This window comes from Ochlerotatus camptorhynchus, unplaced genomic scaffold (assembly GCF_037179485.1).
Source record: "Ochlerotatus camptorhynchus isolate MF236.1 unplaced genomic scaffold, CSIRO-AGI_Acam_v1.1 ptg000558l, whole genome shotgun sequence".
Classification (NCBI taxonomy): Eukaryota; Metazoa; Arthropoda; class Insecta; order Diptera; family Culicidae; genus Ochlerotatus; species Ochlerotatus camptorhynchus.
This window is the reverse complement of record NW_027041041.1, coordinates 57456-83634: the sequence shown is the minus strand read 5'-3', so window position 1 is coordinate 83634 and position 26179 is coordinate 57456. Positions and strand designations below refer to the sequence as shown.

Genomic DNA, 26179 nt, shown 5'->3' with positions numbered 1-26179 from the left:
GAGGTCGGTGTACCGCTCGAAATCCCCGACCTTACCGTGTTTGCGGAAGCGTTTAAACGCGGCGGACTTCTCGCTGTTCGCGTCGGTGCAATCCTTATCCCACCACGGGGTGGGAGGTCGCTTGCGGACGTAAACACCCGGAACACGTTTCGTCTGGGCTCGCAGCGCACAATCGATGATAACACGCGCGAGAAAGGAGTACTCGTCCAGCGGAGGAAGTACGTCAACCGATTGACTGGCATCAAGAACCGCGGTCGCGAATTTTCGCCAGTCAATGTTTTTCGTAAGATCGTACGCGATGTCGACCGAGCGAGTAGAAGATGAACCATTGGTAATAGAAATTTTGATTGGCAAATGGTCACTACCGTAGGGATCTTGAATTACTTTCCACGAGCAATCCAACGATAGTGAACTCGAACAAAGTGAGAGGTCTAATCTGCTTATTTTTGCTGGAGGTTTGGCTACTCGTGTTGCTTCCCTGGTATTCAGAATTGTCATTTTGAAAAAGTCGCACTAGTCGTATATCAAGGTTGAGCGGTTGTCAGCGTACAGTTCCTTCCAGCCTGTACCGTGAGAGTTAAAATCTCCCAAGATCAACCGTGGCTCCGGCATAGCCGTGCAGAGATCCGAGAAACTTTGACGAGAGATCGCGGTTCTCGGTGGAAGATATACTGAGGCAATACTGAGGCATTTACCTCGAATATTAACCTGACATGCAACTACTTCAATGCCTGTCACCGAAGGCAGATCGATTCTGTAGAACGAATGGAGCTTGTTGATCCCCAGAAGCACCCCTCCATACGAATCTGCGCGGTCAAGGCGAATAATGTTGAAATCGTGGAAAGCAAGATCGTTGTCTGAAGAGAGCCATGTTTCACAAAGGGCAAATGCATCAGAAAGTGAGTTGTTAACTAAAAATTTAAATGTGTCAAGTTTTGGCATAAGACTTCTACAGTTCCACTGAAGAACAGAGATCATATCCCCGACCTCATTCGGAGAATTATCCATCAAAGGATATGATCGATGCAAGGAAGGACCACCTAGAAGCTAGTTGCTTCAAAAGATTTTTCACCATTGGCAGCACTAAATTAATAATGCTCCTCCTCAGTCCGCATCGTGCTCTCTTGCCGTGCGGATCTATTTGCTTTTTGCTGAAGGAAGTGTTACTACTACCTAAAGCTACAACAAATTTAAACAGCACTTTTCAGTGCTCAACCTGTAAAAATTTTCTACCTTTTTCCAACTCTTATTCCTCTTCGATCCTTGTTTGGACCCTACCCGAGGTAATCCTTCTTGGATATCGATTTGGAAAATTCCTCTTCGATCCTTCAGATTCTTATAGTAATCTGCTTGGAAGTCGATTTGGATAAAAATTTACTGCCGCCATGGCGCCTAAACGCAAAAGAAAGGGGCAAACTCTTGACCCCCCTTCTGATGAAATTAATTTGAGTAATCAATTTGATTTGCTCACGGATGATGAGAATGATCCATCATCCAAGAAAAATTCTAGTAAACTTTCCCGGCTTAATGCCAAGAAGGAAAAGATTCCCCCTATTGTGATAACCACTACCGATTTCCATGCTCTTCGCATGGAACTTTTGAATTTCGTGAAAGTTAAGTTTTCACTACAAATTGGACGTCGGGGTGAATGCCGTGTATTGGCTGAAACCTTGGACGGATTTAAATGTCCTCTCAAGTATCTTACTGAGAAGAAGCACAAATTTTTTACTTACGACACCAAAACTGAACGTGTGTTCAAGGTTGTCATGAAAGGACTGCCCAGTGGTGAATCCCTGCATCAGATCAAAGATGAACTGGCAAAATTACTTGGAGTTGTGCCACTCCAAGTAATCAAAATGAAAATGAAATCCCGTCCTGGCGATTCGCGCAACGGGATTTCTAATGATTTTTATTTAGTTCACTTCAAGTCTAGTGAACTAAACAACCTTAAGGCCTTAGAAAAAGCTTGCCTTATGCTCCATGTCCGAGTGAAGTGGGAACACTTCAGGAAGACTGGAGGAAATTTCCAAAACCTCACCCAGTGCCGTAAGTGCCAGGGATGGGGTCACGGAACTAAAAATTGCTACATGCCAGCTAAATGCATGAATTGTGGTGATTCCTCTCACGCAAAGGACGACTGTCCTGTGAAGGAAGATCCTAAGAAATTTAAATGTTCAAATTGTGGTGAAAACCACAAATCCAATTTTTGGGAATGTAAGACTCGCAAAGCGATCCTACAATCTCGTTCTAACCGTCAGGTAGGAAACGCTCCACGTTTCCGACCAGGTACAAATTCCTCTGCTGTTAACAAGGGTCAGCGAGGAACAAATTCTACATTCGTACCCGTAGGTACAAATATCTCCCCTGCTTCAAATGTTTCATCTGTACCTACTCCCCTCGCTGCTAACAATGTTCAGCGAGTTAATGGAGCTACCTATGCTGCTATTGCAGCGGGTAGAAATCAAAATACTAACCAACGTTCTAACGGAAATTTTGACAATTTTGACTTAGGAAGCATTACTGCCCCCAAAATGGAATTTTTACAGAATTCATTAATTGACATGATTTCTGATATGCTTAAATCAACTCCATGTTTGATGCTATTCAAACTGGAGTAAAATTTGCAAATAATATTGTCATGACTTTAAAATTCAGTAATGGATTTTAAAGCATTAAATATTGTAAATTGGAATGCTCGATCTCTTAAAGATAATGAAGACGAGCTATTTAACTTTTTAAGAGTTCATAACGTGCATATTGCCGTTATAACTGAAACGTTCCTTAAACCTGCCCATAAGGTTAAGAAGGACGCAAACTACTTGATTTATAGAAATGATCGTCTTGATGGACCCTGTGGTGGCGTTGCCATCATTATTCATAGACGAATCAAACATAAAATTCTTTCTTCATTTGAAACCAAAGTTTTTGAAACATTGGGGGTTTCTGTTGAAACAAAATTTGGACAACTTACGTTTATAGCTGCCTATTTGCCATTCCAATGCGTAGGCCAGCAAAAGAATTTTCTCAAGGGTGACCTCCAGAAACTTACCCGTCATAGGTCTAAATTCTTCATTATTGGTGATTTTAATGCAAAACACCGCTCATGGAATAATGCTCAAAGCAATTCCAATGGTAATATTCTGTTTGATGATTGTTCTGCAGGTTATTACACTATTCAATATCCAAACAGCCCAACATGCTTTTCTTCTATAAGAAATCCCTCCACTATTGATTTGGTCTTAACTGATTCATGTCAACTTTGTAGCCAATTGGTTACCCATGCTGACTTCGGTTCTGATCACCTTCCAGTAACTTTTGAAATATCCCAAGAAATAATTTGTAATCCCAACAGCTCTACTTTCAATTACCATAGAGCTGATTGGGAGCAATATCGAACATTTATGGAATATAACTTCGATCCAAACATTCCTTTGCAAACCAAAGATGAAATTAATTATGCTCTTGAATCTCTGACTACTTCTATAGTTGAAGCAAGAGCTGCCTCAGTACCAAAATGCGAGGTTAAATTCGATTCAATTATAATAGACGATGATCTTCAGCTCTTGATCCGTCTTAAAAATGTCCGTAGGAGACAATATCAAAGAACACGCGATCCTGCCATGAAAGTTATCTGGCGGGATTTGCAAAAACAAATTAAAAAGCGATTCTCTGCCCTGAGGAACAAAACTTTTGAAAATAATATTTCTAAATTAGATCCGAGTTCCAAACCCTTTTGGAAACTCACAAAAATTTTGAAAAAACCTCAAAAGCCTATTCCAGCGCTTAAAGAAGGTGGTAAAATTTTGATCACAAATTTGGAAAAAGCTCAGAAACTTGCTAAGCAATTCGAGAGTTCCCATAATTTCAGTTTGGGTCTTACTAGTCCTATTGAGAATCAGGTTGCTCGGGATTTTCTGAATATTTTCTCTCGGGAAAATATTTTTGATGATTCCTGGGGGACTGATTTGGACGAAGTAAGGTCTATAACTAAAAAATTTCAAAATATGAAAGCTCCAGGTGATGATGGAATTTTCTATATCCTCATCAAAAAACTCCCAGAGAGTACCTTGTCTTTCTTGGTAAAATTATTTAACAGATGTTTCCATTTGGCATACTTTCCTGATAAATGGAAAAATGCAAAAGTTGTTCCAATTTTGAAGCCGGATAAAAATCCAGCTGAAGCTTCTAGCTACCGCCCAATAAGTTTGCTTTCTTCAATAAGTAAACTTTTTGAAAAGATAATTTTGAATAGAATGATGCTTCACATCAATACGAACTCAATTTTTGCAGATGAGCAGTTTGGATTTCGCCATGGGCATTCAACTACTCATCAACTCTTAAGAGTTAACAATTTAATTCGTTCAAACAAATCTGAAGGCTACTCAACTGGAGTTGCTCTTCTAGACATAGAAAAAGCATTCGACAGTGTTTGGCATGAAGGTTTGATTGCTAAATTGAAAAAGTTTAATTTTCCACTTTATATTATGAAATTAGTTCAAAATTATTTAACTGACAGAACTCTTCAAGTAAATTATCAAAATTCCAAATCTAATCGACTACCTGTTAGGGCAGGAGTTCCTCAGGGTAGCATTCTTGGGCCTATCTTGTATAACATTTTCACTTCGGACCTCCCTGATTTGCCTCAGGGTTGCCACAAATCTTTGTTCGCTGATGACACAGGCATTTCCGCTAAAGGAAGAAGTCTTCGTGTTATTTGCAGCAGACTGCAGAAAAGTTTAGATATTTTCTCTTCTTATTTACAAAAATGGAAGATTTCTCCCAACGCTTCCAAAACTCAACTTATAATATTTCCACATAAGCCTAGAGCTTCGTTTTTGAAACCTAGTAGTAGTCACATAGTCACTATGAACGGAGTTCCAATTTCCTGGTCAAACCAAGTGAAATATCTTGGATTAATACTTGACCAAAAATTAACTTTTAAAGATCACATTGAGGGCATTCAAGCCAAATGTAACAAATATATAAAATGTTTGTATCCTCTTATAAACAGGAAATCCAAACTTTGCCTGACGAATAAACTTCTAATATTTAAACAAGTTTTTAGACCGGCCATGCTTTACGCTGTGCCAATATGGTCTAGTTGCTGCACTACCAGGAAAAAAGCACTTCAAAGGATTCAGAACAAAATTCTGAAAATGATTTTGAAGTTGCCTCCCTGGTACAGTACTACCGAAGTACATAGAATTTCGAATGTTGAGACTTTAGCACAAATGTCCAACAAAATAATTAATAATTTCAGGCAAAAATCGTTGCAATCCTCAATTGCAACGATTAATTCCCTTTATACTTAGATAAGATTTAGTTTTAGTTTTTAGTTTTAAGATATCAATTGTTATACTGACATGCAGGTTAAAAAACCTGTTTAAAATACTGAATTGCCACGACATGAACAATGTAAAAACACTTAGATATATATCATAACAATTAAGGCTGGTACGTTACTGCAGTAACTGGAGCACCTAGGTTAAAATGAAATGTAATTTATTTTGAATTTGAAACAAATAAAGAGTTTAAAAAAAAAAAAAAAAAAATAATGCTCCTCGTTGAGTCAGAGATATTGAATATACTGAAGAAGCTATCCACAATACTAGAAAACGTGAACATGGGGGCATGTTCTTGCTGATTATTCAGCTGCTTTTCTGGCCGAAAAACTGGGACATCTGGGGTTTTAGATAATCCTGGAAGTGACGGAAAGTTCTTGTCATAATTACAAGGTTTAAAACCCGGTGGAATGGGTTTCGGTGCATTTCCGTTACCTCTTGATTTTTCCAAGGTGGAAGGGTGGTCCGTACAAGTGGCCTTACGAGGCTTTTCGGTGGTGTGTTTTTTTGCTCGTTTTTTCGTATTGCCTTTAAATACAAACGGACTACCCTCACCGACCTCTGAGTCAGAGTCTAGATCATCAACTGGCAAAATGGAGAACGTGTTACTGCTTTTTGGTGTGGTCTGAGAAGATGAAGCGGTATTCTTCAAGAGTTCTGCTACTGTTCTCTTGGAGCGAGCTTGCAGAGACCGCTTAAGTTTTTCTCCCTGCTGTTTGTACCTCGGGCAGCCAGTCAGGGTATGCAGGCTTTCCTTGCAGTACACGCATTTTGGAGGAGCACCGCAAGGGCCCTCTTGATGTTGCTCGCCACACTGATCGCAGCGTGGTTTGTTCGAGCAGTAGTCCGATGTATGACCAAGTTGTTTACATTTCGAGCAGTTCATTACCGGAGGTACAAACAGACGTACAGGCAGCCGAACCTTGCCAATAGCGACGTAGTGAGGTAACGCTGAACCCGAAAAGGTCACACGAAACGAGTTTGACAAGGAATAAGTTTTTTTGGAGCCTACTACGGATACTGACTGCATTTGAAGGCAGTCCAATATCTTCACCTTCGGCAGAGCACGGTTTTTAAAGATTCCGAAGGAATCGGGACCCAAGAAATCATCACTAGTCAAACTCGCTTCGGTGACCACTCCTTCAATTTCTACCTCACTACTGGGTATGTAGACTCGGTATTGTATGTATGTATGTAAGTAGCCACCATCTTGCCCTGCATGCGGCTCCACTCAACAGCAAGATCAAATTCCGTCATCATTCTGAATTCAACATACTGCTGTATGAAGGGCCAAAAAGGGTTGGACGGGCCCGTAAGCAGAGGCACTTACGCGAAACCCGCGGGAATAAGAGAATCTCCTTCCAACAATATGATCCAACAAAATGAATAACGAAATTCGCAATACATGTTAAGCTTTCCACGGGATGGTTTGTTAAAGAAGAGCGCGTCAAATTCATTGCAACTGTTGAAGTGAAATGTAACTATCTAAAATGACAGTACACATTCCCTCCTAGACTCCGGTTGGCACTCCACTCCATTGTCCAGTTACAACTTCAATGATGCCCTGATGCTCCCTCCCCTCCCAGTATTTATTGTAATTTACATTATGAATTTATATATAATCATGTAATATATAATGTATATAAAATATGTAGTAGAATGAAAAATATAATAAAAAATAAAGATGTTTTACAAAATACAAATAACCTAGATTATTGGGTCCTATACACACACTTTTTGTTTTAAGTGTCATGAAATGACATAATGCATAATTGTATGTTTTGAAAATATAATACTGAAGTATTGAATCAATAGACCGAAAATCGAGGTTATTTGGACATGAGATATTATATTTAAAAGGATACTACCAAACCGACCATCAAACGCACTGCCCACAAAAGCAGACACGTCCCCTCGAAAATGCAATCGAGAAATGTACAAGAACAATCCTCAACTGGAACGTACTCACCAAATAAATATATCCGGGAGCGCATTCCCGATGTCGTCAAACGGCAAAAAAAAAGGAACTCGGTGAAAAAATTTGTGATACGGAATTTTCACTGAAAACAACCGAGAATTTCACCATCTAACTGCGAAACACGTTCAGAAGCACTTTTGGTACACTTTCAATATCAATTTCTTTCGAAAAAACTTAATTTTTTTTTTTTGCTAAAATAGTTGCAAGTGAACCAACATCAACACCGATCGTGCCAAGCTCTTTCACGCACCTTGCAGCGCGTACATAAATTGAAATGAAACATTATCACTCACGATGCCACAAATATCTGGTCCGAGAGAAAAAAAAAATCAGACAACGCAGAAAGCGCCAAATCTTCTGATGCTTGCAAACATGATGAATCACGTTTTCTTTCTCGATTCTAAAACTTCCCAGAAAGCGAGAAAACCACCAATCACACACGTATAGCCGTCCGGGAGGCAGAGTGCCAGCGCTAAGCCCGCAAATGCAACCGAAACTGTGAAAGCGAACGCACGCACAAAACATAGAACAAACACAACCGTATCCAAATGGGTTCAGTGCGCGACTGGGTATGTAGACTCGGTATTCCAATGAAAAAAGCTCGCACGCAACAATTTGGTTAGCCTGCTTCCGGTCATCAACGGTAACGCGCAGTTTTATTGGTGTTAAATATCGGTAACGGCCGAAAAATGTGTTGTTAGATCCTTAGAGATCCTCGGAATGTTCAAAGGTTTTTGTTTGGGCCGGAAAAAAACAACCCATGGGCCTTTCGAGGCTTCTGGGTAAGCCTTTAGGCGGGGGAGCGCAGAGGTTTTCGGGGACAATGGTGTGGGGGGTGCAGGTGGACGAGGAGGAGATGGTGGGGGGAGAGGGTTGTGGGCGATACCTTTTCTTGGGATATGCTCCAGTATTTTTGCTGGAGAGCGAGTCAACTGGAACGTCAAGGGTTTCCATTTCCACAACTTCCTCGAGACTTTCGTGTGAGGTGGAATTAAGAGTTTCGTCGTCTGAGATGGAAAGCGACCATCCCCCGCCTTTATCATTTTCATCCATTGCGGTTAAATATCGCCGCAATGGTGTTTTTAATAAATATTTTACAAATAATTACAGCAATTTCAAATAGTATCAAAAAAAAATAAAAAAAAAATGCAAAAAAAATAAAAATAAAAAAATAAAAAAATACAAAAATAGATTGATATAGTTTTACTCTACTAAAGAGTAACGCGAAAGAAAGAAAAAAAAACCAAGAAAAAGAAGAAAAAATATATATATATACTAAAAAAAAATTTTGGATCACCCTAACTATGCTCTACTTAAAAATAGTACGAGAAAAAAAAAATTATAGATATATACTATTTACAAAATTTTGGATCACCCTAATTATGACCCAACCTAATCTAATATTAGACCATGCGGGGAGATGCGATACTGGTGAAAACAAAGCGACACGTTATACCTATTGCACTGAGACCGTAATCAAAGCGCTCGGCGTATGACTAACGGCTTCCTCACTCGCGCACTAGTTGTCTTAACACTATGCCAACTAACTTTGGCGAGAAAAAACCTGGGGGGGGGGGACGTGCTGTTAAATCAGCCTACTGATCATTCTTGTATGAAACTGGCTCCAAACGTAAACAATCGCTGTAGGTTTCTTATGGCTTGTTTACCTTTGGAACCAGTTATGCGAGACATGCGAGGTAGGCGACGATTGTTCGTATTTGACAGCCACCTCCCCCCCCCCCCCCTTGGAAAAAACCCTCGCGTGGGAAAAAACTCAAAAACTCAAATACTAGTGTCGTACAACGAGACCGATGCGACTTGACCGGCTCAGCGTGCGAGACGGAATGAATTTTAATCGTTGATAATCAATATATGTACAATATAAAGAGTTTCAATCCCTTTTAATTTGTTTTTTTTCACAATGTATTTCTTGGTTATATCTCTGATCAAAAAATGAAAATATTCACCCAAATATGAGTTAAATTCACCCAATAATCCACAAATAGGTAAAAATTACCTACATTATTCGTAAGGTGCATGTTTTCATATATGGGTAAATCAACTTTACCCATAAAATGGGTATGTGCACTTTTTCGCGATTATGGGTGTTCTTCACCCTTATTTGGGTGAACTGAACTAAGCGTGTAGTTTTTTCGATTGCCTTGCTATTGTATAGCAAAGTTGCCTTGTGGCAGTGTGCTCTCCCTAATAGGGTGGGGCATTTTTGCAATTAGTAAAAAGTTAATTTTTTTTATATAATTTTTTTTTTTTGATAATTTTTTTTTGTATGGTTGGTCGCACATAGGGCAACAAAATATTAACAACTAGTAGTTAAGTAAATTAATTGGTGAAAGTTATTTTTAAGTTTTTTTTTTATTTTTAAGCGGTTGTGCACCGGAGACGGAAGTAGGCTGTGCCGGCGAACGGACGCGTTCGTTTTTGCTGTCAAGATGTTTTCTCGTGATTCCCCGTTCTGAAGTGCATTTAATGAAGAACAATCCCCAGTTTAGTTTTCGAGAAGTGGTAACGGAACCAACGGTTATGGCTCAGGTAAGGCCGGTACTTTTCCGAGACCTCTTCCATCCCGACAATTTGTGACGTTGCGAACAATTTCGGCCTGAGAACCCTTTCACATCGGGAAGCAGCCGACCAACGGAAACATGGATGCCATCTCGAGAGCGGCAGAAGAACCCAGTTTACGGACAGTCAACTAAATTGGTGAGTTCGTTCCAGTTTAATATTTTTTTGCCATATACTTAGGTAGGGTAGGATGGTCTAGTAGGATGGTACCATATACTTAGGTAGGGTAGGATGGCCATATACTTAGGTAGGGTAGGATGGTCGCCACGTGGAATCCCGGAACTGGTAGTGAGAGTGCGGCGAGGAGCCACGTGGGGCCGTTTTGGTCTCGCCTATGTATTTATAAACATTACTTACATTGGATTTCCTTCGAGTACGGGCAAGGTAATCGACGAGCAAAGACCTATCTCTAAATGTTTTAATGTTTGCAAATTTACAGAATTTTGAGTTTCGTGTTTCGCGATCGCGAAGCAAAATGGGTATCGTCCAGTAAAAGTTCGAATGGTGTTGGAATATTGGTTCTTCGAAATGGCAAAGAGTATTATTTTCTCGCTTTCCAAGCGGCAGTACAGGCAAAGGTGTTATATCCTAGACAAAAAGTGAGATCCACTGTTGTCGTCATCGCCGTCGTCTTCGTGATAGTGTAGGTTTTTTTTTTTCCTTGATTGCGTCGATCTTGTTTTCCGTGCTGAGCACCAATGCTACCGACGGCAGGGAGGCAGCTACCACGCCTGGATCCTACCTATCGATCCATCAACTCATGAACCGGGTACCAACGGCTTTACTTCCCTTCCGAAGGAAGTCGTGATCAGAGATGTTATGCCTCAGAACATCCCGGCGGCGCCGACTGGGATTGAACCCAGGCCTTCTGGGGTGAGAGGTAATCACGCTTACCACTACACCACCGGCGCCGCTGATAGTGTTGGTTGAACCATACGTATATTTCAAATAATCAACCGTTATTTCAATATCCGTTTATTCAAAAACGATCGTCGTTCATAGTGATTTTACTCTGCTTACTGAGCAGAAAATCATGGGTTCAATCCCAGACATCTTTACAATAAAGAGTTGATAATATTGGTTCGTTTTCTCATAGCTCCGCATTCGTGTATTTATCAAACTGCGATTGTATCAAAGCAATCATTACATCACTTATCAAGGTGAATCCTGGTCCAAAGAACCCCACCTTACTAACAAAACCTCCCTCCTGTGACCTTTGTGAGGACGCAGAGGTAAACACGGCCCCCATAACAACAAAGGTCACTTTAACTTTCTTTCCCATCTCCCACCTAGTTGCAAAGACGTGGCCGGCGTCATCATTAATCTTTAATATAAGGAGTCACTGAAACTTTTAGGGGAAATGGATGCAATGTCGGCAAAAATGACCCTAATTTGGGCCCATACATAAATTCAGCAATCGATTAAATTTTCAATAGCGATCAAAAATATCCATTAGTACCGTCCCAATGACGCGTTCATCTAGATAAAACTGATAAAAAGCAGATTTTTAGCTATGGGCCTAATCTTAAACCCATAGGCCAACATTAGAGCCATTTCCCCTACAATGAGAATTTTCGGTCACTCCTAACCCCATTCACTGTGCAATTTCACTGATTCTGGCCAATCATGGAGTAGCAACCATTGATTTGTGGAGTCAGTCTAAGCCGTCTAAGCATGTCTGATGCAGAGAAGCAAGCTACTGATTTAATTTTCAGATCTGTATGACAAGGTTGCAAATACTCATTTCAGCTAAAAAAATGTTTTTTTTTTTAAATTATGAAATATATTGGATAATCCAAAGCTATGTTGATCATTATAACATTAAATTTTGAATAACAAATGATAAGACAATCTTATTAAAATGTCGTAATAATACCTCTGACCAAGGAAAAATGATTTATATAATTTTCATAAAAGTTGACGATACAAATACTAATGAGGAAAGGAATTCCGCATTTCCTTTTCCCAAGTCCTTTTCCTCTCCTTCCCTTCCCTTCTTCTCTTTTCAGAAAGCGAGTAATGGCGCTATAACCATATGCCATATAGGGCTAGGACAAGAGTTAGTGCTCAGGTCCCAACCGCTAGAAGAAAATGGTAGCGAGCAAGGGCGCTATAACCTAGGCGAATACAGCATTCCTTCCGTATAGGTTACGTCCGCACACCGCTCTCTGTTGTCCTTCGACTGAGGTCGGCTGGATCGATTGAGGGATGGCAGTGGGTTGGTGGTGCCGTCCACGCTTGTACGGAGGGAGAACTGTACGCTCGAACACAAGGGGTAAATACCTGTGTTCCATCCCAGGAGATCGGACAACCAAGGAGTGTACATTAACTTTCTTAGCTCTGTCACTCCCAACGATGTATATAGCCCATTTTCAAATCCTGCATACGGAGCGGTTGGTACGGTATGTCCCCGCTCTTTGATTACCTGTGGATTAAATGTTAACCACTGTCTCTACTTATTAAGTAGACATGGTAAACATTCACTTCCACAAAAATTAACTAAACGCTACACAGTAGGCCTGGCCGCTTTATTGTTTGTTTCACATCCTTGATGTGCAGCAGGCATTAATAATGACAAGAAAAATGATAGATGTATCATTTTCCAGGATTCTTTCAAGTACTGGCTGTGTATGTGTAGACTAGACTAGACTAGACTTTAAGCGGTTGTGCACCGCTTTTGCGCAACACTTATGGCGTCTTCGGATGCCTACGTTGCCAGATACCACCAACCGTCTTCGAAAGGATCATGGGTTGTCTTTTTTTCGGCCCAAAAATAAACCTTTGAAAACTCTCGACATTACGAGAGATTTGCTGCGAAAGTATCCGGGAATCTTGGTACACAAGAAATGATTCAACAAACTGCGGGTAGAAGCACCGACTTATGATGTGGCAAATAAAATTGCTGAACACGAGCTTTTTAGTGTTGAGTATAACATCTACATCCCTTCTCGAGATGTGGAGATAGAAGGCGTGGTCTCCGACGCGAATCTGACTGTCGAGGACTTGAAACGTGCCTCGGGAAGTTTTAAAAACTCCACATTTGCTACCGCGCTAGTGAAGATACTGGATGTAAGGCAACTGCATTCAGCATCTTTGCTAGACGGTAAAAAAGTTTATCGGCATTCAGACTCGTTTCGGGTGACTTTCGCAGGTTCGGTTCTCCTAAACTTTGTTAAAATTGATGGTGCTTTTTTTCCGGTGCGGCTGTTTGTACAGAGGGTCTACAATTGTACCAACTGCAAAAGGCTGGGACACTCGGCCAGCCATTGCGGCAACAAAACTCGTTGTGGCAAATGTGGTGAAAACCACAAGAGGATTCTTGCCACAAAGAATCAGTAAAATGCGCTTATTGTGGCGAGAATCCTCACCCCTTCAGGAGTGCCCGATGTACAAGCAGCACTCCGATAAAGTGCAGCGTTCAATCTCTGGACGCTCCAAGCAGACATATGCTCAAATGGTGAAGGCTGCATCAGCCGTCCAAGATGCAAACCAATTTTCGATTTTGTCAGCTGAAGAATCGGACTCTGACTCATCCGATGAAGGTGATTCTACCAACAATCAATACGAAACTAACGATTTCAAATTGGCTTACTACTTGACTAGCCTATTGGTCCCAAGCAAATCGACTAACGTACCCCATTCTAGTATAAATTCTAGTACTACACTATGTTTGTTTTGATTCGCTATGAAAGTTTGACAGATAAAATGAGGGGTTAGTGGATTTTCCTAAGTTTCGAGGGGTGAATCGATTAGCTTGGGACCGAAGATAGTACCAGAGCTGAGCCAAAAAGTTGAGCTCGTTTCTTCGGGACCTTCTGGTCTTAGAGTTACCTCTGATTCTACGGTGGTACACGCTCCTTCAAAAATGGACGGATCCTCAAAAAGAAAATGCCCTTCCCCGAAAGTGCGCCGTAAGAAAACAAAAGTCACCTGCAGAATATTGGCAAATTCCCATGGTAATGGGGACGAAAAAACGAAACCGAAGACTCCTGCTGATCCAATCCCTGGCAGCAGCAGGAACTTCCCACCATTACCGAAAAAAAGATAAGAAAAATAATAAAGCTGCTCCTCAAACTTTTCAAAAGAAATCCAAGTCTGAACGAGGTTTGCTAGCTTTTTCGGACATTGTGGAATTCATATTAAACATGTTTAACATACAAGACCCTCTAAGAAGCTTAGTTTCTGCCTTGCTTCCAACGTTAGAATCATATCTTAAGCAATTGACTGTTTCATGGCCCCTCCTTGCATCAATCATTGAAGATTGATCACTGTACTACAGTGGAGCTGCCGTATTCTAGTGCCTAAACTAGACTCGTTCAAACTTTTACTTCACAATTCTGATTGTGATATATTTGCTCTGGCTTTCTTCCGATAAAGACCTCATTTTCCACGATTTTAACATTATTCGCCTGGATAGAGACGATTCTTGAGTACTTTTAGGGTTCAAAATTTCCCTTCCTGCTCTATCAGGCGTCGAAATCGTCGCTTGCCAAATAAATGTGAAGAACAAAGACCTTTGCATAGCTTAAGTTTATGTTCCACCAAGAACCTCCATTAGCCGTAGTCAACTCTGGAATCTAGTTTCGATTCTTCCATCCCCAGTATTAATTCTGGGTGATATGAACTCCCATGGTACTGGGTGGGGCGATCTATATGATGACAATAGTGCGGCTATTTTTTTACGATTTATGCGACGATTTCAACTTGACTTGTTCAAGGTGAAGCGACACGTATAGCAAAACCTCCGGCCCGAGATAGCCGACTCGACCTATCTTTGTGTCAAGATCGCTATCATTGGATTGTCTGTGGAAGGTTATCAATGATCCCCATGGTAGCGATCATTTGCCAATCATCATTTCAATTATGTGTCCCTCACTCTGCAGAACCATCTCGAGTTCCATTTGATCTTACAAGGAACATAGATTGGCAGAAATATGCAACGGCGGTGACAATCGGTGCCGAATCAATAGATACGCTTCCACCATTGGAAGAATATCGATTCCTCACCGATATGATTTACAAAAGTTCACTGGAAGCACAAAAAACCAAAGTTCCAAGTGCGCCCTTCAAAAGGAGACCAGCCACACCTGGATGGGACGAAGAATGCACAAAATTGTATGTAGAAAAATCTGATGCTTTCAAAGCTTTTCGTAGACACAAAACCTCCACATACTTCGAGGAATATTCAAAACTTGAGACAAAGCTGAAACAATTAGTCAAAGAAAAGAAACGTGGTTATTGGCGCAATTTTGTCGAGGGACTCTCACGAGAAACCTCAATGAACACCTTGTGGAGGGTGGCTCGGAACATGCGTAACCGTTCATCTTCTAATGAGAGTGAAGAATACTCCAACCGTTGGATATTCGATTTCGCTAAAAAGGTCTGTCCGGACTCAGCTCCAGCACAACACATTCTTCGAGAAGCGTCTCCGAGCGGCAGCTCGCTGGATAGACCATTCACAATGCTGGAATTCTCTGTGGCTCTTCTTTCATCGAACAACTCCTCACCGGGAAGCGATATGATTAAATTCAATCTTCTGAAAAATCTCCCAGATATCGCTAAAAGACGCTTGCTAGACTAGTTCAATTCCTTACTAGAAAACAACATTATACCGCCTGAATGGAGACAGGTCAAAGTAATAGCCATTCAAAAACCTGGCAAACCAGCGTCTGACCATAACTCATACCGTCCGATTGCGATGCTTTCGTGCATTAGGAAATTGTTGGAGAAAATTATCCTTCGGAGACTCGATCAGTGGGTCGAAACAAATAACTTGATATCAAATACACAGTTTGGGTTCCGTAAGAGCAAAGGAACAAACGATTGTCTAGCGCTGCTTTCCACAGATATTCAACTGGCCTTTGCGCACAAGGAGCACTTGGCTTCAGTATTCTTGGACATTAAGGGGGCTTTTGATTCAGTTTCCATTGAAATTCTGTCAGACAATCTGCACAGATGTGGACTTTCCGGAATTTTAAATAATTTCTTGTACAATTTGTTGTCAGAAAAGCAAATGAACTTTTCCCTTGGACAACTAACAACTTCCAGAATTAGCTACATGAGCCTGCCCCAAGGCTCATGTCTCAGCCCTCTTCTTTATAACTTTTATGTCAAAGATATCGACAACTGTTTGGTAGAACAATGCACGCTAAGACAGCTTGCAGATGACGGTGTGGTTTCCGTAAGAGGTCCACATGCCGTGGACTTGCAAGGACCATTGCAAAGTTCCTTAGATAACTTGTCGTCTTGGGCTAGGAATCTAGGGATCGAATTCTCGCCGGAGAAAACTGAACTGGTAGTGTTTACTCGAACGCGGTACCCAGCCCAAATGCATTTTAATCATTTGGGCAGAAACATTACTCAATCATTGTCTTTCAAGTACCTTGGGGTCTGGTTTGATTCAAAGTGCACTTGGAATACCCATATTACGTATTTGAAGCAAAAATGTCAACAGAGGATCAACTTTCTCCGTTCAATTTGCGGCACATGGTGGGGTGCTCATCCGGGAGACCTCATAACGCTTTATAAAACAACTATTCTCTCTGTTCTAGAGTACGGCTCTTTCTGCTTTCTCTCGGCAAGAAAATGTCACCTTAATAAAATTGGAACGAATTCAATATCGTTGTCTGCGTATTGCTCTTGGTTGTATGCACTCAACGCATAACATGAGTCTCGAGGTTCTGGCAGAAGTAACACCCCTCCAGAACCGTTTCTGGGAGCTCTCTCTCAGAATACTAATCAAATGCGGAATGACGAACACACTTATAATTGAAAATTTTGAAGAAATTCTTGGGCTGAACACACAATCTCGATTTATGAGAATCTACCACCACTACATATCGTCAGATATGTGTCTTCCTTGTTACACTCCAGACCGTGCTCACTTCACCAATCACAGTTCCTCAATTGAATATGATCTGACCATGAAACAAGCAACTCATGGGATTCCCGATCAACTTCGACTTATTATTATCCCGCGTATTTTTACTGAAAAGTACCAACACGTCAATTGCGTGAAAAGATATTTTACAGACGGGTCACGATCCACTGGCTTCGATGTCTTCAATGAAAACTCTAGCGCCTTCCGCAAACTTCAGGAACCTTGTTCCGTTTATGTTGCTGAGCTGGCAGCAATCAACTTCGCTTTGGGGATGATTTCCAACATGCCCGCAGACCATTACTTCATCTTCTCGGATAGTCTCAGTTCTATTGAGGCTATTCGGTCGATGAAACCAAGTAGGCACTCATCTTATTTACTTTCAAAGGTAAGGGAGCAGAAAGATCATATATGATTACCTTTGTATGGGTCCCCTCACATTGCTCAATCCCAGGCAATAGAGTTCTCTACCACCGTTAGTATTAGTGAGAAGTTTCACTAATACATGCATTTTGCTGGTTGAAAATAAAAAACAAACCGCTGTCAAGTCGAACACTTTGACATCTGATTTCGTGGTTGAAAATAATAAACAAATCGATTTAACACGGCTACGCTAGCTAGGCTGTATTAGTGAGATCTTGCGTCGAGAAGTCAATGAGAAGGCGGACTCTCTCGCAAAGGTGGGCGCGCAGGAAGGCGAATTTTATGGCAGGCAAATTTCACACGATGAATTTTACCATTTAGTGCGTCAGAGTACCCTTTCGAGTTGGCAAACCGATTGGGACAATGGAAATCTTGGACGGTGTTTACATTCAATTATTCCTAATGTTTCTTCGAGAGCGTGGTTTAAAGGCTTGGGCTTTAGTAGACTTATGTCCAACCACTACTCGCCAGATGCGCATCTCAATAGAATAAACCTCGTGGACAGCAACATATGTCGGTGTGGAAACGGTTACGATGACATCGATCACGCAGTTTGGCAATGTAGGATAATGACGCCGCCAGAGAGCGACTATTGAATACCCTCGAGGCCCAAGGAAGACAACCCTATATTCCTATCAGAGACGTGTTGGGTATCCGCGATCTCTGCTATATGCAGTCGATTTATGTGTTTCTGCAAATGTCTAGTATAAGAATTTAATTCGTTTGTCTTTTGTATCTCTTTATTAGTTTTTGTTTGTCTTGTCCCCCGTCTCGACGAGTCTCATCGTCGCCCGAATCTAGAACCACACTACCGTTCATACTGGCGACATCACTCTGATGAGACAACGAAACCCTACCCCAAGCTCCTCCCCTTTTCCTATCCTTCGACAATGTACCCCTCTAACCTCGAGTAAGCCGCGAGTATTCGGCCCAACTCCTACTAGACATAGAATTAAGTGAATTTTGTTACAAACAAAGAACAATGAATTATCGGCTCCGTAAAGCTAACGCGATTGAGCCTTACAAATAATCGAACTAGATAAAAAAAAACTACTCGCTAGATGCTCATCTCAATAGAATAAACCTCGTGGACAGTAACATCTGTCGGGTGTGGAAACGGTTACGATGACATCGATCACGCAGTTTGGCAATGTACGGATAATGACGCCGCCAGAGAGCGACTTTTGAATACCCTTGAGGCCTAAGGAAGACAACCTTATATTCCTATCAGAGACGTGTTGGGAACTCGCGATATCTGCTATATGCAGTCGGTTTATGTGTTTCTTCAAATGTCTACTATAAGAATTTAATTCCTTTGTCTTTTGTCTCTCTTTAATAGTTTTTGTTTGTCTTGTCCCCCTTCTCGATGAGCCTCATCGTCGCCCATCGTGTCCGGGTGAAAACGAGGGAATGGTTGGTAGTTATTTTTGCATTCATGGCCCGGGAAATGGACACAGCAAATAAATGCTAAATTAAAATTAACTATTGTTGGCATAATAATAGAATATTGTTATTTTTACAATAGTTGCAGTTGAAAAAAGGCTTATTAAAACAAAAAAAAAATCCTATTTTGAATTTATATGAATAAGTATTATTGAAATAAAAAAATGCAATATAAGTTCAACCGGAATTGTTTGTTTAAATACATCTAAAGTTTTTTTTTTGGTTCAATGCAAACAATTTTCTGTCCGTGTAGCATGTCAAATCCATGTCGACGTTCGCCACACGCCACACGACGATGTTTTGACATGTTGTATGAAGCCATACCGACGCCTGACCTTATACTTGGTGCCGTCGTAAGCCACATCACAAGCAGCTTCAATTCCATGTACTCCAGAGCCCGCTGTTGCGTATAAACCTTGATTGACCGCTTCCAGCATCAAAGCGGAAAACCGTTTCTACGTATTCGTATCGATACTTACCACTTGCCTAATCTCCTTATCCGAATCAGTGCCGATAGCTTTTAATATGAAGGTCATAGGAATCTCTTCCATCAAATCGCACTTCAAATAGTACGTTCATTACATGTTTCGACATCAGAATCGCTCAGGACCTCTTCTCTTGGTTCGAACTCGTTATCTCCCGTAAAAAAAAATCCAATAAAAATACAATGATTTTCATTGTCATTGTAACCATGATATTTACTGTCAAAACATTGGACATTTTTGTCCATTACCATAAAATCACAACGAAATTCATGTCACAACAATGAAAATCATGGTATTTGAGAAATTTACAGTAAAAAGGGGGGTTGTTAAGCATCTTAACAATATAAAAAAGTGATTTTCATGAACAAATTTGATCTCATCACACTAATTTTCGTTGTTTGAGCATTGTATCATTTAAAATCGAAATCTGTTTTTTTCTCCCGTACAATAATTTAACAATAAATTTTAATGTACTCGAAATTCAACAGTAAAAATCATTGTAATCTCGTTGTTTATGTTTTTTCCAAGCTGACACTGGATTACGTAATAATAATCATGTTGTTCCAGGAAACATGTTCTGGAATCAGAATCACCTTCTCTGTTCGTGCTAAAATTACCGAAGCAAACAAACTTTGCACACGCACACATATGTAGGGATGAAAACCAAACACCTTTGTTTTATTGTTTTATTGTTGTTTTACATCAACAGGCTGGATGAAATCTCAATGATGTTAACCTTATCAACTATAGTAAAAAAAATACATTCAAGCATAAGGTTATAACATAAAAAACATTAAAAAAACATAAATCTTAAGGGTCGCCCACATTAAATCCGTTTGCGTTGCGTTAACGTAGGGTCAGGTGGGGCAAGAGTGCCATATGGGGCAAAAGTGCCACCTGCTTGTATCGAAGCCTGAAATACATTTTTGATATTTCTTATTAATGGGATGCTATAAAAAGCCCTTCAGATATACTGCATCAAATTTGGTTATACATTATGATGTAAATATTATCAAAAAATCTAAAAAACTTACACGTTGTCGAAAACTTCAAAATGTAATAAGAAATCGATGACATAAAATAAGCTTTTTCTCATAATTTTTCTAAGAAAATTTAATAATACGATGTAGATTTTATTGTACGGTAATACATTTTGCGACCCTCAATATATAAATACTTATTGTTGCATGTAGATCCTCAAAAAACGTATTTGAAATTCGTCTTCTCCACGGGGGCAAGAGCGCCATACTTGCCTGGGGCAAAAGAGCCATAGTAAACAAGACATATAACCTCAAAAAGTTGTCGCCTCAGAGTGAAGTTTCGAAGTGATGGTGCGAAAATCGTTGCGTAAATCGTGGTCGGAACAGAATATGGTTGCGGCCATACGATCCGTGACTAAATATGGGATTTCTGTGCGAAGAGCAGCAGTGGAACACGGTGTCCCTCGCAAAACGCTATCGAAATATGTGCTGCTGGCGTTGGAACCTGGATCGCAACATTTGGGGCGCTTCGAGCAAGTTTTTTCTGTGCAACAGGAACAGGAACTAGTTGAGCATGTTATCAAACTGGAACTGGAACTGGAATTTTTATTACAACGAACAATAAAATTGCACAATGCTTTTTTTAAGGCTTAATTTTTTTTTAATACATGTTTAAAGGATTACTTGACACTGTTGGTTAAATCTTTCACCTTGTTGACTAATTAAAAAGTAGTTTAAGAAGAATATGAACCGTTTGATTGCGAAATTTTGATGATTTTCTTGTTATTGAGTTATATGGCCGTCTTGCCCCATGGGGGTGGCACTTTTGCCCCACACTGTTTTTTAGCCTTTGTTGATAAGGCATATGAAAACAATTAAGAAAAAATATTTAACGTTTACATATTCAGTTTCAGATACAACAGGTTTAAGTAGAGGATGTTTAAGATTCTATGTACATCATTTGTTTAAAAAAAAGTTAGATTAATCTATGTTTATTGAAAGATTTTCTTAACGTGGCACACTTGCCCCACCTGACCCTACTCATGCCGGCGAAAAACAGAAGAAAATTTTCGACGAAGCGCATTACGGGAGAGATGAAAGTCGGCAAATCGCACCGTGCGACGTAGAGGCAGTCTTAACATAAGGTTATTACGGAGCGGTGCTGGTTGAACATTCAGGTCAATTTTCCTCAGGATAGCCTCGTAATCTGTCCTACCTTGCAGGATATCGGCCACGGCTAAGGCTCTGCTTGTGTCTCTTCTAGTCCGGAAAAGTTCTACACGATATTTCAAAACTACCCAAATTTGGGTAGAATCCACCCAGATCGGTCAAAACTGATCCTACCCAAAAATGGGTAAACTGTGTTGGGAGTGACAAGTTGACAAATGAACAACGTCGATCGGATCCATGTCAATGTTGTTCATTTGTCAACTTGTCACTCCCAACACAGTTTACCCATTTTTGGGTAGGTTCAGTTTTGACCGATCTGGGTGGATTCTACCAAAATTTGGGTAGTTTTGAAATAGCGTGTAAGTCGATAAGTTGACAACGGCTTTCGTAACTGCGTAAACGAAACGGATCATTCCAAGAAAATCTACGCAACGCAAAACGAAGAAAGCGACGTTGAACAGATTCAATTCTCTCGGCACCGTTGTTGTAGTTTGGGTTCCAAACCGCTGAACAATACTCAAGCGTCGATCGAACAAGCGAACAATAGAGAGATTTTAGACAGTAGATATCAGTGAAGTTTTTAGCTATCCTAAAAATGAACGCCAAAGTTCTTGACGCCTTATCAACAACATATGCAATGTTTTGCTTGAATGAAAGCTGCGAATCCAAGATCACACCCAAGTCTTTCACCTGATTCACGCGTTCGATTGTCGAGCCAAGCAGGTCATAAAACTATGCGTTGCGCTGATCGTGTTTCATTTTTGACAATTTCAAATTTTAGAATTGTCAAGTAGTTTGAAACAATCTTGAAACTCAGCATTACGAACGGCCTAAGACAAACAAATTGCTGTCAGAAAACAATGAGTAACTTTTGAAATAAGACAAAATACTATGAATGTATGTTTCAGGGTGACCACTACATTAAAGATTTTTTTTCCTTGATTTGTTTTCCGTCGATCTTGTTTTCCGTGCTGAGCACCAATGCTACCGACGCCAGGGAGGCAGCTCTCACCTGGACCCTACCTATCGATCCATCAATTCATGAACCGGGGACCAACGGCTTTACTTCCCTTTCGAAGGAAGGCGTGATCAGAAATGTGATGCCTCAGAACATCCCGGCGACGCCGACTGGCATTGAACCCAGTCCTGCTGGGGTGTTAGGTAATCACGCTTACCACTACACCACCGGCGCCGCAATTAAAGAATTTAAATTCCAGTTTTTCCCGGTTGTCTAACGTAGTTTTCCGGTATGATTAAAACCTATTAAAACAACTAAACTGTGATAAAACACGTAAAAGTATTGTCTCTCTTTATTAGTTTTTGTTAGCCTTGTCTCCCCGTCTCGATGAGTCTCATCATCGCCCACTGGTCACCATAGCCGATCGAACTCCAGACGAACCGCACTACCGTTCATACTGGCGACAAACGCTCTGATGAGACAACGAAACCTTACCCCCAAGCTCCTCATCTGATCCTATCCTTCAACAATGTACCTCTCTAACCTCGAGTAAGCCGCGAGTATTCGGCCCAACTCCTACTAGACATAGAGTTAAGTGAATTTTGTTACAAACAAAGAACAATGAACTATCGGCTCCGTAAAGCTTACGCGATTGAGCCTTCCAAATAAACGAACTAGTTAAAAAAACGTAAAAGTAACATTACAAGTTTTGTCGAGGTTTTTACAAATGAGAATCATAATATTATTCAGGGGATCCTGAAAGCAACTTTGTAGACATCTTGGGATGGTTCCAAGGAAATTCTTGAAAATGAAGAACTATTGAACTGAAGATACAATTTTGGATGAAACTGATCTGGCGCTCATAGCATGTCCGTCCCACAGCACAAATCTGGAAACCGAGAAAAACGTGTTTTAAGTTAACTTCGTTCCATGGTCTATTGTGTGATGGGACAACCAGTTTTTATAAACTTTTTCAGAACAAAGTTGTTTAATTCATCCAGTATCCAGTATTATGAAAATATGGATAATCAGCTACTATTTTCGTTTAAAAACTCATTTTGACATAAATACACATCACTAAGGACGAACTTGCAATGTGCGGCAGAGATGCATTTTAAATGCATTTTCCAACTTGTCCTATGTGAAAAGTAAATATGTTTCAGTTAACACAACTTGCACATTCGAGTGTCAATTCAGTGTAACAAGTGAAATTCAGTGCAATATCATACAATTCAAATTACTATTAGGTATGTGTAGGTACAACAGTCGATATCGATATAAAAGCGCGTCAGTATAATCCTCAAAATGACGCAAATAATGATACAGGAATAGAACACCAACAGCGCACGGAAAACGTGAAGCAGTTTGTAGGTACTTACCACACTGCCAAGAACGGGAGCGAAATCGCGCTGCACGTTGTGATTGTAATCGGACAGTGCGCTCGTTGGTTTCGCGGCACGATCAAATTGAGGAATTTTCATTTCCCTTTCTTCCAGGTTTTCCTTCAACGAGCGCTTATATTCATAGGCTGCCTGCAGTTTAGCTTTGCGTTCATTTGCAATACGCTCGTGTTCTTCACGCTCCTGGGCCAGCCTAGCGCGCTCCAAATCCAATCGGTTTTGTGTTTCCTGTTTCTCCTGAATTCTAGAAAATAAAAAAAAACGAAATTTGAGAACATTTTAAATACTTTTAAAATTGTTTATATTCGACTACCTTCGACGGGCCTCTTCTTCCAGAGCAGCAGCTTGTTGATTTGATATGCGTTCTCCCTTTTCTTTGCGTTCTTTCTCCTCATATGTACGCACTTGCTCCCTTAGGAATTTATTCTCGTTTAACTAGTTACAAAGAGACAATTTGGATTAGTCAGTAGTACATTAACTAGGTATGTTGATAAGCGAAATTTGTCGAAATCAGGTTAGAAACCGATTGATCTGCAGTGTACACCTACGTAATCTTTCTGCGAATTCTCCAACTGTAGTAAACGGTACTTAAGTTCGGTGGTCTTTTCACGCAGTTCCTTTTTCTCCTCGTCGTCAGCGACTTCTGCCTCAATGGCATGAATCTGCTTTAACTCGTTTTCAGTCGTAAGCATATCACGCTCATTCTGGATCGATTTATCCACTAGCTTTTCCTGTTCATCCAGTATTTCACTTTTGGTTTTTGCCTCGTATATATGTAATGCAGCTGCCTTGCTATTTCGATCAACCGCAGGGCGACCTGTCTGCGAACCGAAACTGTCTTCCTTCATACGAATGTCACTGATGTTCGGATACTCGATGTCCTCTGTAACAAAAAAAAACACGAGTTATTAAGACAGTGTTGAATTGTGAATAAAAAAGTGCTTACCAAAGCGAGGATTATCACTCTGGTCAGTGGTTGATGGAGAATAGGTTGGATTTGTGCAGCACATAGGATAATGCAACACAAAATCCTTAAAACCACCGTCAACCTCGAGAAAAGCTTTTTTGTAAACCACATCTGGATCCCACTAAAAAGAAACATTAGTAAATATCTCAAAATTAAATCATTCCCAAAACACCCACATCTTTCAGTATATTTCCCAGCACCCACAGGGGTGTGTTCTTTTGAGGAGTGCCTTGTGTATCGTTATCCATTAGCACAATCTGCTCCTTCACCTTACGAGATGTCCAAAGGGTTTTGCAATCCGAAGGCAATTTATCGTGAATTTTGCCTGCCGTCATTCCAGCCACCAATAGAGTATCCGGTACATTCACCACGTAATCGTACTTTATTTGCGAGGAAGCGAAATCTTTCTCGGAACGACAATCCATAATTAGCATACTAAGCTTATTGTTACTAATCATCTCGAAAAGCTCCTTAGCGTTTATCGAATGTTTCACATGTGAAATTATAGGGCTTATGTTGTCCTGCAAACTTCGAATTTTATTAATTTCTCTCTCATTTTGCGCATAAGAGCTAGCGTATCGTCGGCTTAGACTAGTCTTTAGTTTTTCCAGCTTATCGCATACAGTGAGAATATCTCTATTTGATCCTAGGGCCTCCGAAATAGCCCTCTTCTTGTCTCCGTATTCCCGATGCTTCTTGATGGTGTCTATAAGACTGATATATTTCATATAGTGAATGAACGCGGCTTCTTCATCTCGATTCAGATAGTGCTCATCAGCGCTTTGCTTCAGAGCATTGGCACCAAAGCAAAGCCTCATTACTTTCTTAGTTTCGACAGCATTTGGCAGTTTGTATTGTTCTTCCAAAGCATCCATACTTCGGGCCAGATGAAGAGGCTTTAGCTGTGCCATTTTTGGAATCTTCTTATCACGAACAACTGCAAAGCACTTCAGCTTTTCCTATAGCTGATAAATCTTACAGTTTTCAAAAATGTAAAACACTTGTTGATAGATATTGGCAAACATTTAGAACATTAGCAGCAAATAATGAAATAGACGGTAATTACAATTTTTATTGCTAAATGATTCCTTGCGTTTATAAAACTATTTTTTACCGAATACTCACGTAACATTTGAAAACGGCCCATCAACTTTTGTAATCAAAACTTGTTAGGTCCTTTTCATGCGTTCCGAAGTACGCCCATGCAAACCAACACCATCAGGCAGGTTAAATTATCTTCTTTTGGTTTGTAGGGTAAATTATTTTCTTTTGGTTTGACTGGGCGTACTTCGATGCGCACTAAAAATGCCTAACAAGTTTTGCTTACAAAAGCTCGTAGGTCTTTTTCAAATGATATGCGAGAAATTTATCAGAAAAACATCCACTGAAACTCCGTGTTGACACTGTTGACGTGACAGATCAGCAACAAACAAAAAAACAGCGCATTTCACACACGATAATTACAACAAACCCTATTATGACTATAAAGTACGCTCTTTCTTTGGAAAATGGGACTACCCGCATAAACGCGAACCATCACATGACCTTACCGATAATGGTTATAAATTGTTTATAA

The 26179-nt window shown here is 40.4% G+C and overlaps 1 protein-coding gene across 1 annotated transcript in view; it reads right to left on the bottom strand.

The window, feature by feature from the left end:
• Positions 1 to 25718, bottom strand: part of Usp8 (Ubiquitin specific protease 8) — a 75205-nt gene extending 49487 nt beyond the window's left edge. The window contains exons 1-5 of the mRNA XM_065236632.1: positions 24780 to 25718; positions 24583 to 24724; positions 24185 to 24519; positions 23950 to 24071; positions 23616 to 23880 (exon numbers count right to left, since the gene is read on the bottom strand). Of these exons, the coding sequence (XP_065092704.1) occupies positions 23616 to 23880; positions 23950 to 24071; positions 24185 to 24519; positions 24583 to 24724; positions 24780 to 25514 (1599 nt within the window). The 5' untranslated portion in view covers positions 25515 to 25718. The remainder of the gene's footprint in view (positions 1 to 23615; positions 23881 to 23949; positions 24072 to 24184; positions 24520 to 24582; positions 24725 to 24779) is intronic.
• Positions 25719 to 26179: the final 461 nt, after the last annotated feature.